The following is a 13,265-nucleotide window of genomic DNA, read 5'->3' as shown; positions in this document are numbered from 1 at the left end:
CATGAATGTGAAACATGCGCTGCAATCAAGCAAGCCAAGCGGTTAAAGCCCCTCTGATATGGAGGACGATGGCTGAAATATAAATATGGGGAGGCCTGGTAGACTATATATCACACTCCCACAAACCCACCAAGGCAAGCGCCATGTGCTGACAATGGTGGAGGCAACCACCAGATGGCTGGAAACATATCCTGTGCCCCATGCTACTGCCCGGAACACTATCCTGGGCCTTGAAAAGCAAGTCCTATGGCGACATGGCACCCCAGAAAGAATTGAGTCAGACAATGGGACCCATTTTGGAAACAACCTCCTAGACACCTGGGCCAAAGAGCACGGCATTGAGTGGGTGTATCACATCCCCTATCATGCACCAGCCTCTGGGAAAATCAAACGATACAATGGACTGTTAAAGACTACGCTGAGAGCAATGGGTGGTGGGATGTTCAAACATTGGGATACGCATTTAGCAAAGGCCACCTGGTTAGTCAACACGAGGGGATCTGCCAGTGGAGCTGGCCCTGCCCAGTCAGAACTTTTACGTACTGTAGATGGGAATAAAGTCCCTGTAGTGCACGTATAAAATATGTTGGGGAAAACAGTTTGGGTTATTCCTGCCTCGGGCAGAGGCAGACCCATCCGTGGGATTGCTTTTGCTCAAGGACCTGGGTGCACTTGGTGGATAATGCGGAAGGATGGAGAAGTCCGATGTGTACCTCAAGGGGATTTGATTTTGAGTGAGAATAGCCAATTATTTGAACTGTATGATGTTAATTGCTACATAATGTTTTATGCTATATCAATGATATTACAGTACGAATCATCCAGATTAATGAAGAATGAATTTTGATGAAACCGGGCAAAGCACAGTGATGATGGAACCAGAACTGGCTACAGCATGCAAGAATCCAGTACCACACACCATCTCTCCTGCCCTGAAGGACTGTTATGAGATATGGAGCCCAAAGTCATCGACTGAATGAACCCAACGGACATTTTATAGGGATGGCCCATAGACTAAGGGAATGATATCTGTGTGTATATATTAAAAGACAGGAAAAGGGGTGGTGATTAATGGGAATGTATTAGAAAGTGGGGGACCTGGGCATGACGTAGATGGTATAGAATAAGGGGTGGATATTGTCCTGGTTTTGGCTGGGATAGAGTTAATTTTCTTCCTAGTAGCTGGTACAGTGCTGTGTTTTGGATTTAGTATGAGAAAAATGTTGATAACACAGCGATGTTTTAGTTGTTTCTAGGTAGTGCTTACACTAGTCAAGGACTTTTCAGCTTCCCATGCTCTACTGACTGAGAAGGCTGGAGGTGCACAAGAAGCTGGGAGGGGGCACAGCCAGGACAGCTGACCCAAACTGGCCAAAGGGACGTTCCATACCATGTGACGTCATGCTCAGTACATAAACTGGGGAAAGCTGGCCAGGGGGGCTGCTGCTCGGGGACTGGCTGGGCATTGGTTGGCAGGTGGTGAGTGAGCAATTGCATCATGCATCATTTGTTATTCTTAAGATGAGTTTATTTAAAACAAAAACACCTGTCCCAGGGTATAAGAACAATGCAGTGATACATTGCAGAAGCAAATGCAGATGTAATAACCATGGTTTTATTTGGTTTTATCATATCGTAAAGATTGAGGTGAAAGTCTTGGGCAGCAGAATGGTTTCTTACTGAGATGGCGGATACCTGTCTTCTGTTTTCAAGGTCTCTTTTGTCAGCTTCTGACAAATACAAATTTTGGCAGATATGTGGGTTGCAAATTCACTCTGGCGTTTTTGGAGATAACTTTAGAAGATGAGGAGGTTCCTTATTATTTTGTTTTTCAGACATAAATGTGTCTGCAGCTTTATTTTTTTTTTCCTTCTCTACAAATAATTTGAAGCTAACACCAAGCATATGTCATATTTTGGGAGATCTGTTCAGAACCATGAATGCTGTAAACCTACTTTAGGACTTGAAGCCTTACCATTTAACCTGGATGTCGTACAAGCTATGCATTTGACAAACAAATCCTGTTGGAAACTTTGTTCTACCATGTGTATGAATGTCTTTAAAAAAAAAAAATAAAATTGAGACTGATCTTAAGTACATTACAAAGTACAAGTATGTTAATATTTGGTAATGAGCAGTGGGAATTGTTAGTGCACTGTGTGTCTGTAATGCTGTTTGACCTGCCTGCTAATTGGCAGTATGAAATGCTTTAGGAATAGAATAGTAAAAGAATTGATATTGCATAAGAGTGTTTTTTTTATGAAAGCTGTATCTAAAATGAAATATCAGAGAACCAGTCCACTGGTTGCTAAATGAATGTTTCCCTACCTCTCCCTGTATCTTGCAGGCATACAGGAGTTTCCAGAAAATATAAAAAACTGTAAAGTCTTGGCAGTTGTTGAGGCCAGTGTAAATCCAATTTCAAAGTAAGTTTGTCATTTTTATCATGTTTTGTATTTTATGCAAACACTGCTGAGTCTCAGACATGCCCCAGACAACTTTTCATGAGCCAACCTTTGGAGGCAAGGAGCACAGTTACCTGAGAAGTATCTTCGTTAATCTCATCGCATTACAGTACAGTATAGCTACATCAGTAAAATATTTTGCCGAAGTTAATAGGCTATGTGAGCAATCCTACGTTATACCATGTGGCTTTCTCAGCTTTAAGTCCATCACTTCTCTGTGACGTTAGAGAAATATGCAGAGTTTTGTTTCTTAATAACAATAATTAATTTTATTCTAAAGCCTGTACCACTGTTTTTTCAAACTCAACTTATATGAGTAGATTTCCCTGTCACCTTCTATAGTGACAAAATTAATTTGCCAGAAGTAGCACTGCCAGAGATATAAACTTTGTGCAGGGTAACTCTTCTGGGGGGAAAAAAAGGTGTTGCATAGGTTTTAATTTATCTTCTTTAATGAATGCCTCCTCCACATTAGGTGTCAAGAGATCAAAAATTTGTTGTTTGTAGTTTTTATTGCCTGTAGATATTGTCCTCAATACTTAAAAATAATTTTGAAACTAATCTTATAGCGAACAAGTATCTAGTGCAATTTTGTAGAAATTGTGGTACCACCTTAATTTTAATGTTATCAGTATGTAGGACTTCAATACTATACTGTTGTTTAAGAAAGTATGACTTAATGCCCTGAATATAATTGAAACAAAGGCACTACATTATTTTATTTCTATATAGGCTTCCAGATGGATTTTCCCAACTGTTAAACCTAACGCAGCTGTACCTGAATGATGGTTTTCTTGAGTTTTTGCCAGCCAACTTTGGCAGGTAAGTTGAATTTGAAACTTAGTATCTATATTTAGTTTTAAATTTATGCAGAGCAGTTTCTTCTGCTTCTTAAGCGAAGTGTGAACTGGAGGAGGGGAAGAAGTGTACATTACCAATCCATTTATGCCACATATCAGTTACAGAAAAACCCCAAATCTTTATCCATTTTTTAAACTGGACTTTTGAGGGACAGACAGAATGCTTATAAAGACCCAAGAAATAAAACTCATTTACATACTTGCTGCTTCTACAACACAAGTGTGCTGGTTTTGGCTGGGATAGAGTTATTTTCTTCATAGAAGCTAGTATGGGGCTATGTTTTGGATTTGTGCTGGAAACAGTGTTGATAACACAGGGATGTTTTAGTTATTGCTGAGCAGTGCTTGCACAGCATCAAGGCCTTTTCTGCTTCTCACACCACCCCACCAGCGAGTAGGCTGGGGGTGCACAAGAAGTTGGGAGGGGACACAGCTGGGACAGCTGACCCAAACTGACCAAAGGGAGATTCCATACCATATGACGTCATGCTCAGCATATAAAGCTGGGGGAAGAAGAAGGAAGGGGGGGATGTTCAGAGTGATGGCATTTGTCGTCCCAAGTCACCGTTACGCGTGATGGAGCCCTGCTTTCCTGGAGATGGCCCTAAACACCTGCCTGCCAATGGGAAGTAGTGAATGAATTCCTTGTTTTGCTTTGCTTGCGTGCGCAGCTTTTGCTTTACCTATTAAACTGTCTTTATCTCAACCCACAAGTTTTCTCACTTTTACCCTTCCGATTCTCTCCCCCATCCCACTGGGTGGGAGTGAGCGAGCGGCTGTGTGGTGCTTAGTTGCCAGCTGAGGTTTAACCACAACAACAAGTGTGATAAGTATGGGAGACGAGTATTTCTGAATTATGGCTTGGTTATCATTTAGTAATTGGAGTGGAGGAAATAATGACATCTGCAGTTCCACTTGTTCTCTCCTGGATGCCCAGATTCCTTCATGCGCATCTATAATTCTCGAGTGCCTTGTTGTCAGGAATCTTTGAGACACAGCATATTTATGGTGTGCTGACTAAGCAAAATTGATCCATGTAATAGCTTAAATGAGAGACAAATACTAAATCCCTACCTCTTTAAAATGGATTAAGTCTTGGGAACAAAAGTTGAAAGGATAATATTGCTAAAAGGAAGAACCCAGCCACTGCCCTTTATTCCACGGAGACTTTACTCGTGTGGCTCGCTTGATTGCGGTACATGTTTCACATTCATGAGTGACCTGTGTGATGGCCTCCATGGTCAGGTCCACCCCTCGATCATGAGCCCATCTGTATGTTGCATCTCTCCCTAGATGTCCCGATGTTTTGTGGGCCCATCGAGCTAGAAATAGCTCACCCTTATGCTTCCAGTCCAGGTCCACCTGAGCTACTTCAATTTTGACAGCCTTGTCTACCTGTTCATTGTTTCAATCTTCTTCAGTGGTGCAACTTTTGGGCATGTGAGCATCTACATGATATACCTTTAGAGCAATGTTTTCTACCCGGGCAGCGATGTCCTGCCACAATGCAGCAGCCCAGATGGGTTTACCCCTGCACTGCCAGTTGGTCTTCTTCCACTGGTGTAGCCACCCCCATAGGGCATTAGCCACCATCCAGGAGTCAGTATGGAGATAGAGTACTGGCCACTTTTCTTGTTCAGCAATCTCTAGGGCTAGTTGGATGGCTTTCACTTCTGCAAACTGACTTGACTCACCTTCTCCTTCAGTGATTTCAGCGACTTGTCGTGTGGGACTCCACACAGCAGCTTTCCACTTCCGATGGTTTCCTACCACATGACAGGATCCATCAGTAAACAAAGCATAACGCCTTTCATCTTCTGATCACTCATTATCTGGTGGTGCCTCTTGGGCACAAGCCACCTCCTCAGGCGATGCTCCAAAATCTCTGCCTTCTGGCCAGTCCATGATCTCTTCCAGGATTCCTGGGCGGCTGGGTTTCCCCAGTTGAGCCCGTTGCGTGATCAACGCTACCCACTTACTCCATGTAGCATTGGTTGCATGATGCGAAGAGGGGATGTTTCCTTTGAACATCCAGTGTAGCACGGGCAATTGCGGTGCCAAGAGGAGAAGCTGCCAAGCAGCTCGAACCCCCTCATATGCTGCTAGTATCTCTTTTTCAGTCGGGGTGTAGTGGGCTTCTGATCCTCGATACTCCCAGCTCCAAAACCCTAGAGGTCGACCTCGGGTTTCTCCTGGTGTTTTCTGCCAGAGGTTCCAGGTGAGACCATGCTCCCCAGCTGCAGTGTAGAGTACATTTTGCACAGCTGGTCCTGTCCGGTGTCATGGATAGAGTGAGACTGCACTTCACTCATAAGAGTGCACTTCACTCATACACTTTATTGATAGAAAACTGTGAGTTAACAAAGTTCAGTGGTAAACGCGACAGTGGTTTAACAAGATTCAGTGGCAAGGTACACTTGATTATTTACTGCATAGAGGACAGGGTCAGACACAACTGTCAGGGAGATCCTCCTGTTGAGCCGTGAGGTTCAGAAAGGACCCCCTTGCTTTCTAAACTCCTTCTCAGAGAGGAGTCTAGGTGTGGCTGGACCCAATCATAGAATCATTGAGGTTGGAAAAGACCTCTAAGGTCATCGAGTCCAACCATCGACCCAACACCACCATGCCCACTAAACCATGTCCCTAAGTGCCTCATCTACTCGTCTTTTAAATACCTCCAGGGATGGGGACTCAACCACTTCCCTGGGCAGCCTGTTCCAATGTTTAACCACTCTTTCAGTAAAGAAATTTTTCCTCACATCCAATCTAAACCTCCCCTGGCACAACTTGAGGCCATTTCCTCTTGTCCTGTCGCTTGTTACTTGGGAAAAGCGACCGACACCCACCTCGCTACAACCTCCTTTCAGGTAGTTGTAGAGAGCGATAAGGTCTCCCCTCAGCCTCCTTTTCTCCAGGCTAAACAGTCCCAGTTCCCTCAGCCGCTCCTCATAAGACTTGTTCTCCAGACCCTTCACCAGCCTCGTTGCCCTTCTCTGGACACGATCCAGCACCTCGACGTCCTTCTTGTAGTGAGGGGCCCAAAACTGAACACAGTATTCGAGGTGCGGCCTCACCAGTGCCGAGTACAGGGACACGATCACTTCCCTACTCCTGCTGGCCACACTATTTCTGATACAGGCCAGGATGCCATTGGCCTTCTTGGCCGCCTGGGCACACTGCCGGCTCATGTTCAGCCGGCTGTCGACCAACACCCCCAGGTCCTTTTCCAACAGGCAGCTTTCCAGCCACTCTTCCCCAAGCCTGTAGCGTTGCATGGGGTTGTTGTGACCCAAGTGCAGGACCCGGCACTTGGCCTTGTTGAACCTCATACAGTTGGCCTCGGCCCATCGATCCAGCCTGTCCAGGTCCCTCTGCAGAGCCTTCCTACCCTCGAGCAGATCAACACTCCCGCCCAACTTGGTGTCGTCTGCAAACTTACTGAGGGTGCACTCGATCCCCTCATCCAGATCATCGATAAAGATATTGAACAAGACCGGCCCCAAAACTGAGCCCTGGGGAACACCGCTCGTGACCGGCTGCCAACTGGATTGAACTCCATTCACCACAACTCTTTGGGCCCGGCCGTCCAGCCAGTTTTTGACCCAGCGCAGAGTACACCTGTCTAAGCCGTGAGCCGCCAGCTTCTCTAGGAGAATACTGTGGGAGACGGTGTCAAAGGCCTTACTGAAGTCCAGGTAGACCACATCCGCAGCCTTTCCCTCATCCACTAGGTGGGTCACCTGGTCATAGAAGCAGATCAGGTTGGTCAAGCAGGACCTGCCTCTCATGAATACGTGCTGGCTAGGCCTGATCCCCTGGTTGTCCCGCTCATGCCTTGTGAGCGCCCTCAAGATGAACTGCTCCATAATCTTCTCCGGCACCGAGGTCAGGCTGACAGGCCTGTAGTTCCCGGGACCCTCCTTCCGGCCCTTCTTGTAGGTGGGCGTCACATTGGCAAGCCTCCAGTCGTCCGGGACCTCCCCCGTTAACCAGGACTGCTGATAAATGATGGGGAGCGGCTTGGCGAGCACCTCCGCCAGCTCCCTCAGCACTCTCGGGTGGATCCCATTGGCCCCATAGACTTGTGAGCATCCAGGTGGCATAGCAGGTCGTTCCTCTTGGATTATGGGGGGTTCCTCTTGGATTATGGGGGCTTCATCCTGCTCGCCGTCCCTGTCTTCCAGCTCAGGGGGCCGAGTACCCTGAGGATAACTGGTCTGCCTGTTAAAGACTGAGGCAAAGAAGGCATTGAGTACCTCAGCCTTTTCCTCATCCTCGGTGACAATGTTCCCCCCCGCATCCAATAAAGGATGGAGATTCTCCCTGGCTCTCTTCTTGTCATTAATATATTTGTAAAAACTTTTTTTGTTGTCTCTAATGACAGCGGCCAGATTGCATTCTAGCTGGGCTTTTGCCTTTCTCATTTCCTCTCTGCACGACCTAACGAGATCCCTGTACTCTTCTTGAGTCGCCTGCCCCTTCTTCCACAAGCGGTAAACTCTCCTTTTTTCCCTGAGTCCCAGCAAGAGCTCCCCATTCAGCCAGGCCGGTCCTCTTCCCCGCCCGTTCTTCTTACGGTGTACAGGGACAGCCTGCTCCTGCGCCTTTAAGACTTCCTTCTTGAAGATCGTCCAGCCTTCCTGGACCCCTTTGCCCTTCAGGACTGTCTCCCAAGGGACTCTCTCAACCAGCGTCCTGAACAGGCCAAAGTCCGCCCTCTGGAAGTCCATGGTTGCGGTTTTGCTGGCCCCCCTCCTTACTTCACCAAGAATCGAGAATTCTACCATTTCATGGTCACTAAGCCCAAGACGGCCTCCGACCACCACATCTCCCACCAGTCCTTCTCTGTTAGTAAACAGCAGGTCGAGCGAGGCACCTCCCCTGGTAGGCTCACTTACCAGCTGTGTCAGGAAGTTGTCTTCCACACACTCCAGGAACCTCCTAGACTGCTTCCTCTCTGCCGTGTTGGATTTCCAGCAGACGTCCGGGAAGTTGAAGTCCCCCACGAGAACAAGGGCTAGCGATTGAGAGACTTCTGCCAGCCGCTTGTAGAACGCTTCATCCGCCCCTTCATCCTGGTTAGGTGGTCTATAACAGACTCCCAGCAGGATATCTGCCTCGTTGGCCTTCCCCCTCATCCTTACCCATAAACACTCGACCGTATCATCATCACAATCGTTGAGCTCTAGACAATCGAAACACTCCCTAACATACAGGGCCACCCCACCGCCTCTCCTTCCTCGCCTGTCCCTTCTGAAGAGTCTATAGCCATCCACTGCAGCACTCCAGTCATGACAGTCACCCCACCATGTTTCCGTGATGGCGACTAAGTCATATCTCTCCCGCTGCACAATGGCTTCCAGCTCCTCCTGTTTGCCGCCCATGCTGCGTGCATTGGTGTAGATGCACTTGAGCTGGGCTATCGATTTCGCCCCCGGCATCGGCATGCCACCCCTAGGCTCATCTCTAGTGAGCCTGGTTTTATCCCCTTCCCCCTTCGAACCTAGTTTAAAGCCCTCTCAATGAGCCCTGCCAATTCATGAGCAGTGATCCTTGTCCCCCTGTGAGACAGCTGGACTCCATCTGTTACCAGCAGGCCCGGTGCTGTGTAAACCTCCCCGTGATCAAAAAAGCCAAAATTCCGCCGATGGCACCAGCCCCTGAGCCACGTGTTGATCAGGTGTGTTTTCCTGTTCCTTTCAGTATTCTTCCCTGCCACTGTAGGGATTGAGGAAAACACTACCTGTGCTCCCGATCCTTCAACCAGTCGCCCCAGTGCCCTGAAGTCCCTTTTGATCACTGCAGGACTTCTCTCTGCAACCTCATCAGTGCCAGCGTGTATAACCAACAGCGGGTAGCAATCGGAAGACCGTACCAGACCAGGGAGCTTCCTAGTAATGTCTCTGACCCAGGCCCCAGGGAGGCAGCAGACTTCCCTGTGGGATGGGTCCGGTCGGCATATTGGGCCCTCCGTTCCCCTCAGAAGGGAATCGCCTATGACAACTACCCTCCTTTTTTTCTCAGCAGAGGCAGTCATAATGCATGGGGCTGACTGCCTCACCCTAGGCAACCTCCTGGATGGACCTTCGTCTACATCCTCGTTTGCCTGGCCCTCAAGCTCCAGGGCCCCATATCTGTTGTGTAAAGGCAACCGGGAAGGTGAGGGAGGCTGGGCAGGGGTTCGCCTGGCACCCCGAGCAGGGACCTGTTTCCATTCCCCCCCATCGCTTAGGTCCCCTCTTTCTACCTGGTGGCAAGAAGGCAGGGGATCCTCTGCTTCTTGTGGAGCCTCCATCTGCTGCCTTTGACCTCAGGGACGGTAGGGTGCGGCTCCACCAATCTATCTCCCTCAATCCTAGTCCCAGACTTAGTCAATGGCTTATGTCTAAAGGATTATATATGCGCAATCAATCCTGTATATCACTTCGCTAAGATTTCAAAGTTTAGCATGCTATTAGTCACTCACCGAGGATCTGTTGCGGCAAGGAATCTCTCAGCCTCGAGGAGTAACCTTGAGAGGCGTCCCTACTCAAGGGGAGATCCCGGCGTGCAGCCCGCTGCCGTGCAGGAGAGCTCAATGGGCCCTGGGCTGTCCACTATTTATAGAGTAAGATGATTGACTTATAGTCATATTTGCATACCAGCAAGATGTTTGGGTCACTGCTCCAGGCAGCCCTTGGCTACTATGTTGCCATCCATCCCCAAAGTCCAGCATAAGCTGGATGCAGCCATCACAACCCCCACTGGTGGTTATTGCTTACGCAGGGCTGGAGGGGAGCACACCGCCACATCCGCACAGGCCCAAGAGCTACCACACGAGCTCTCTCCTGTGTGATCTGCTCAAAGGCTTGTTGTTGCTCAAGACACCACTCAAAATAGTTCTTTTTTCAGGTCACTCGATAGGGAGGACTCACAGGCTGACTATAACCTGGAATATGCATTCTCCAGAATCCCACAAGGCCTAGGAAAGCTTGTGTTTCTTTCTTGTTAGCTGGTGGAGACATAGTTGCTATCTTGTTGACCACATCCATAGGGACATGACAATGTCCAACCTGCCATTTCACTCCCAAGAACTGGATCTCCTGTGCAGGTCCCTTGACCTTGCTTCTTTTTATGGCAAAACCAGCTTTCAGAAGAATCTGAATCACTCTTTTTCCCTTCTCAAACACTTCTTCTGCCTTGTTGCCCCACACAATGATGTCATCGATGTATTGCAGATGTTCAGGGGCATCACCCTGTTCCAGTGCAGTTTGGATTAGTCCGTGACAAATGGTAGGACTGTGCTTCCACCCCTGGGGCAGTCGATTCCAGGTGTGTTGGACACCCCTCCACGTGAAAGCAAACTGTGGCCTGCATTCTGCTGCCAAAGGACTTGAAAAAAAGCGCATTGGCAATGTCAGTTGTAGCATACCACTTGGCTGCCTTTGACTCCAGTTCGTATTGGAGCTCTAGCACGTCTGGTACAGCAGCACTCGGCGGTGGCGTGACTTCGTTCAGGCCACGATAGTCTACTGTTAACCTCCACCCTCTGTCAGACTTTCGCACTGGCCATATGGGACTATTAAAGGCTGAGTAAGTCTTGCTGATCACTCTCCTTGGCTCTCCAATTGATGAATCAGCTTACGGATGGGAGCCAGGGAGTCTCGGTTCGTGTGATATTGCTGCCGGTGCACCATCCTGGTAGCAATCGGCACCTGCTGTTCTTCAACTCGCAGCAATCCTACAACGAAGGGATCTTCCAAGAGGCCAGGCAGGGTAGATGGCCGTTTGATATTCTCTGTGTTCACGGTGGCTACACCAAAAGCCCACCGGTACCCCTTTGGGTCCTTGAAGTACCCTCTCGTGAGGTAGTCTATGCTAAGGATACAAGGGGCCTCTGGGCCGGTCACAACGGGGTGCTTTTGCCGCTTGTCCCCTGTTAAGCTCACCTCAGCCTCCAATACAGACAATTCTTGGCATCCCCCTGTCACTCCAGAAATCCAGATGGGTTCCATGCCCCTATACCCTGATGGCACCAGCATACACTGTGCACCAGCGTCTACCAAAGCCTTATACTCCTGTGGGTCTGATGTGCCAGGCCATCGAATCCACACAGTCCAGTATACCCGGTCATCCCTTTCCTCCTCCTGGTCGAAGGCAGGGACCCTCTATTCCTGTTCCTGGTCAGAGTATTCACTGTCTGACCCTTGCAGCGCCAGACCAGAAGTCCCCTCACCAGGATCAAGGGAGGTGATCTCAGTCCTTCTATGTCTGGGAGATTGCTAATTGCCTTCTTGTGTCTCTACAGCATCTAAGCTGACAGCCTTCTTGGGTGGCCCCTTCTTAACAGCTGTCTTCCCTCTCGGTTCGCGTACACGGGCTTCCAGCTTAAAGGTGGGTTCACCATCCCACTTCCTCACGTCCTCCCCCTGGTCACGCAGGAAGAACCAGAGGGTGCCACATGGCATGCGCCTGGGGCTCCCTTTCCCTCTGACCGGGGCAGGAGGGGACTGACTCCGTGGGGTGCCCCTGACAGCCAAGGCTCTGGCCTGTTGGGATGAGGAGGGACAGAGATTTTCTTCAAAGTTTTGGAGCCAAGACGACACTCTCTCCACAGTTGGTGTATCCATATCTGGGTAATACATCGCTGCCAAGCTGTTAGAATATGACGCTGGGGCATTTTGGACCCCCCTTCCTCCACATGGCCCATATGCACAGGATATAATCTGGATCTGTGGAGACCTCGACGTTGTCTAGATCACCGTAGATGACTTCCAGCACCGCTAATTCTCTCAGGTACTGGATGCCTTTGTCTGCAGTAGTCCACTTTCCTGGGGAGTTCACAAGATCTTCCTTGAATGGACATCTTGCCCTCACACTTGAGAGGAGCCGTCTCCAGAGACTGCAAATTGCTGCCTCTTTTCCAATTTCTCTCTCAATTCCCCGGTTTCTAGCAAGGGATCCCAGCTGTTGGGCTTCCTTACCTTCCAATTGCTGACTGTTGGCCCCGCTATCCCAGCATCGGAGCAGCCAGGCAGCAGTCCGCTCACCTGGCTGGCGGCTGTAATCTTTCCGCATGTCTCGAAGTTCTTTCGAGGTCAGGGACCAGGTAGTTTCCACCTCTTGTCTGAATTCTCTCACTCCTTCCTCCCGTTTCTCTGCTGAAGGACCGGCTTCTTGATCAAACCCCTCCTCTTCTTCCTCCTCCCTTACTAATTGATGATACGGACCCCTTGACCTCCTTGTCCACTGTTTCTTTTTCACTACTGGGGCAATTACTGTAGTTGTTGTTGTTTGGGTCCCTATCTCAACTATGGTGTCCTCAGATGCGGTTTGGGTCCCTGTCTCAACGATCATGTTCTTAGATGTAGTTTGGGTCCCTATCACTGCTATCATGTCCTCAGATGTAGTTCGTATCCCGGTCTCAGTCAAGGTATTCTCAGAGGTGGTTTGGGTCCCTGCCTCAACCACAGTCCTCTGATAGTACTGAACTGTGGCTTGGTAGGCACAGGCCAAGCCCCAGTACAGTGCTAGAAGCTGCTGGTTTTCATTGGGGTAGGCAAGGCACCCTTCTATCAGGTGGCGTGTCAGTTTGCCAGGGTTGCTTGCCTGTTCAGGTGTAAAATCCCAGGCTATGGGAGGTGATAACCACCCCAGGAACCTGCCCAAATCCTTCCACACACCCTGCCACCCAGGGACCGGCCGCCTCAGGGCACATTTCAGTATCGCCTCACCCAAAAGTTGTCTCCTCTTACACCAGGACGACGCCAGATTCCACAAACCCCGCAGTATGCCAACTGTGTTAATTAGTAGTATTAAACAGCTCATGTAAGGGTGAACAAGGACCTCGGGAGCCTGCGCAATAAAACCACCCACACCAATCCCAGGTAGGAAGAGGGAGATGTGTACCCTCATCCTCTCCACAAGATAGCTCCCCCAGCACAGCAAGGCCATCAGTGCC

At 49.1% G+C, this 13,265-nt stretch overlaps 1 protein-coding gene across 9 annotated transcripts in view; it reads left to right on the top strand.

Moving 5' to 3' along the window:
• Positions 1 to 13,265, top strand: part of LOC143172280 (erbin-like) — a 180,873-nt gene that overhangs the window by 93,953 nt on the left and 73,655 nt on the right. For 7 of the 9 annotated variants that reach the window (XM_076361512.1, XM_076361511.1, XM_076361515.1 and 4 more), the window contains 2 exons: positions 2,348 to 2,426; positions 3,198 to 3,287. The exons of 1 other annotated variant lie outside the window; for it this stretch is intronic. In XM_076361512.1, the coding sequence (XP_076217627.1) occupies positions 2,348 to 2,426; positions 3,198 to 3,287 (169 nt within the window). Of the gene's footprint in view, positions 1 to 2,347; positions 2,427 to 3,197; positions 3,288 to 12,036; positions 12,101 to 13,265 lie in introns of those variants that run through there. One more of the 9 variants, XM_076361517.1, reaches the window with a different exon arrangement.

Source organism: Aptenodytes patagonicus, chromosome W (genome assembly GCF_965638725.1).
Source record: "Aptenodytes patagonicus chromosome W, bAptPat1.pri.cur, whole genome shotgun sequence".
NCBI lineage: Eukaryota > Metazoa > Chordata > Aves > Sphenisciformes > Spheniscidae > Aptenodytes > Aptenodytes patagonicus.
The sequence above is the reverse complement of the archived record's forward strand: the minus strand, read 5'-3'. Positions and strand labels throughout refer to the sequence as shown.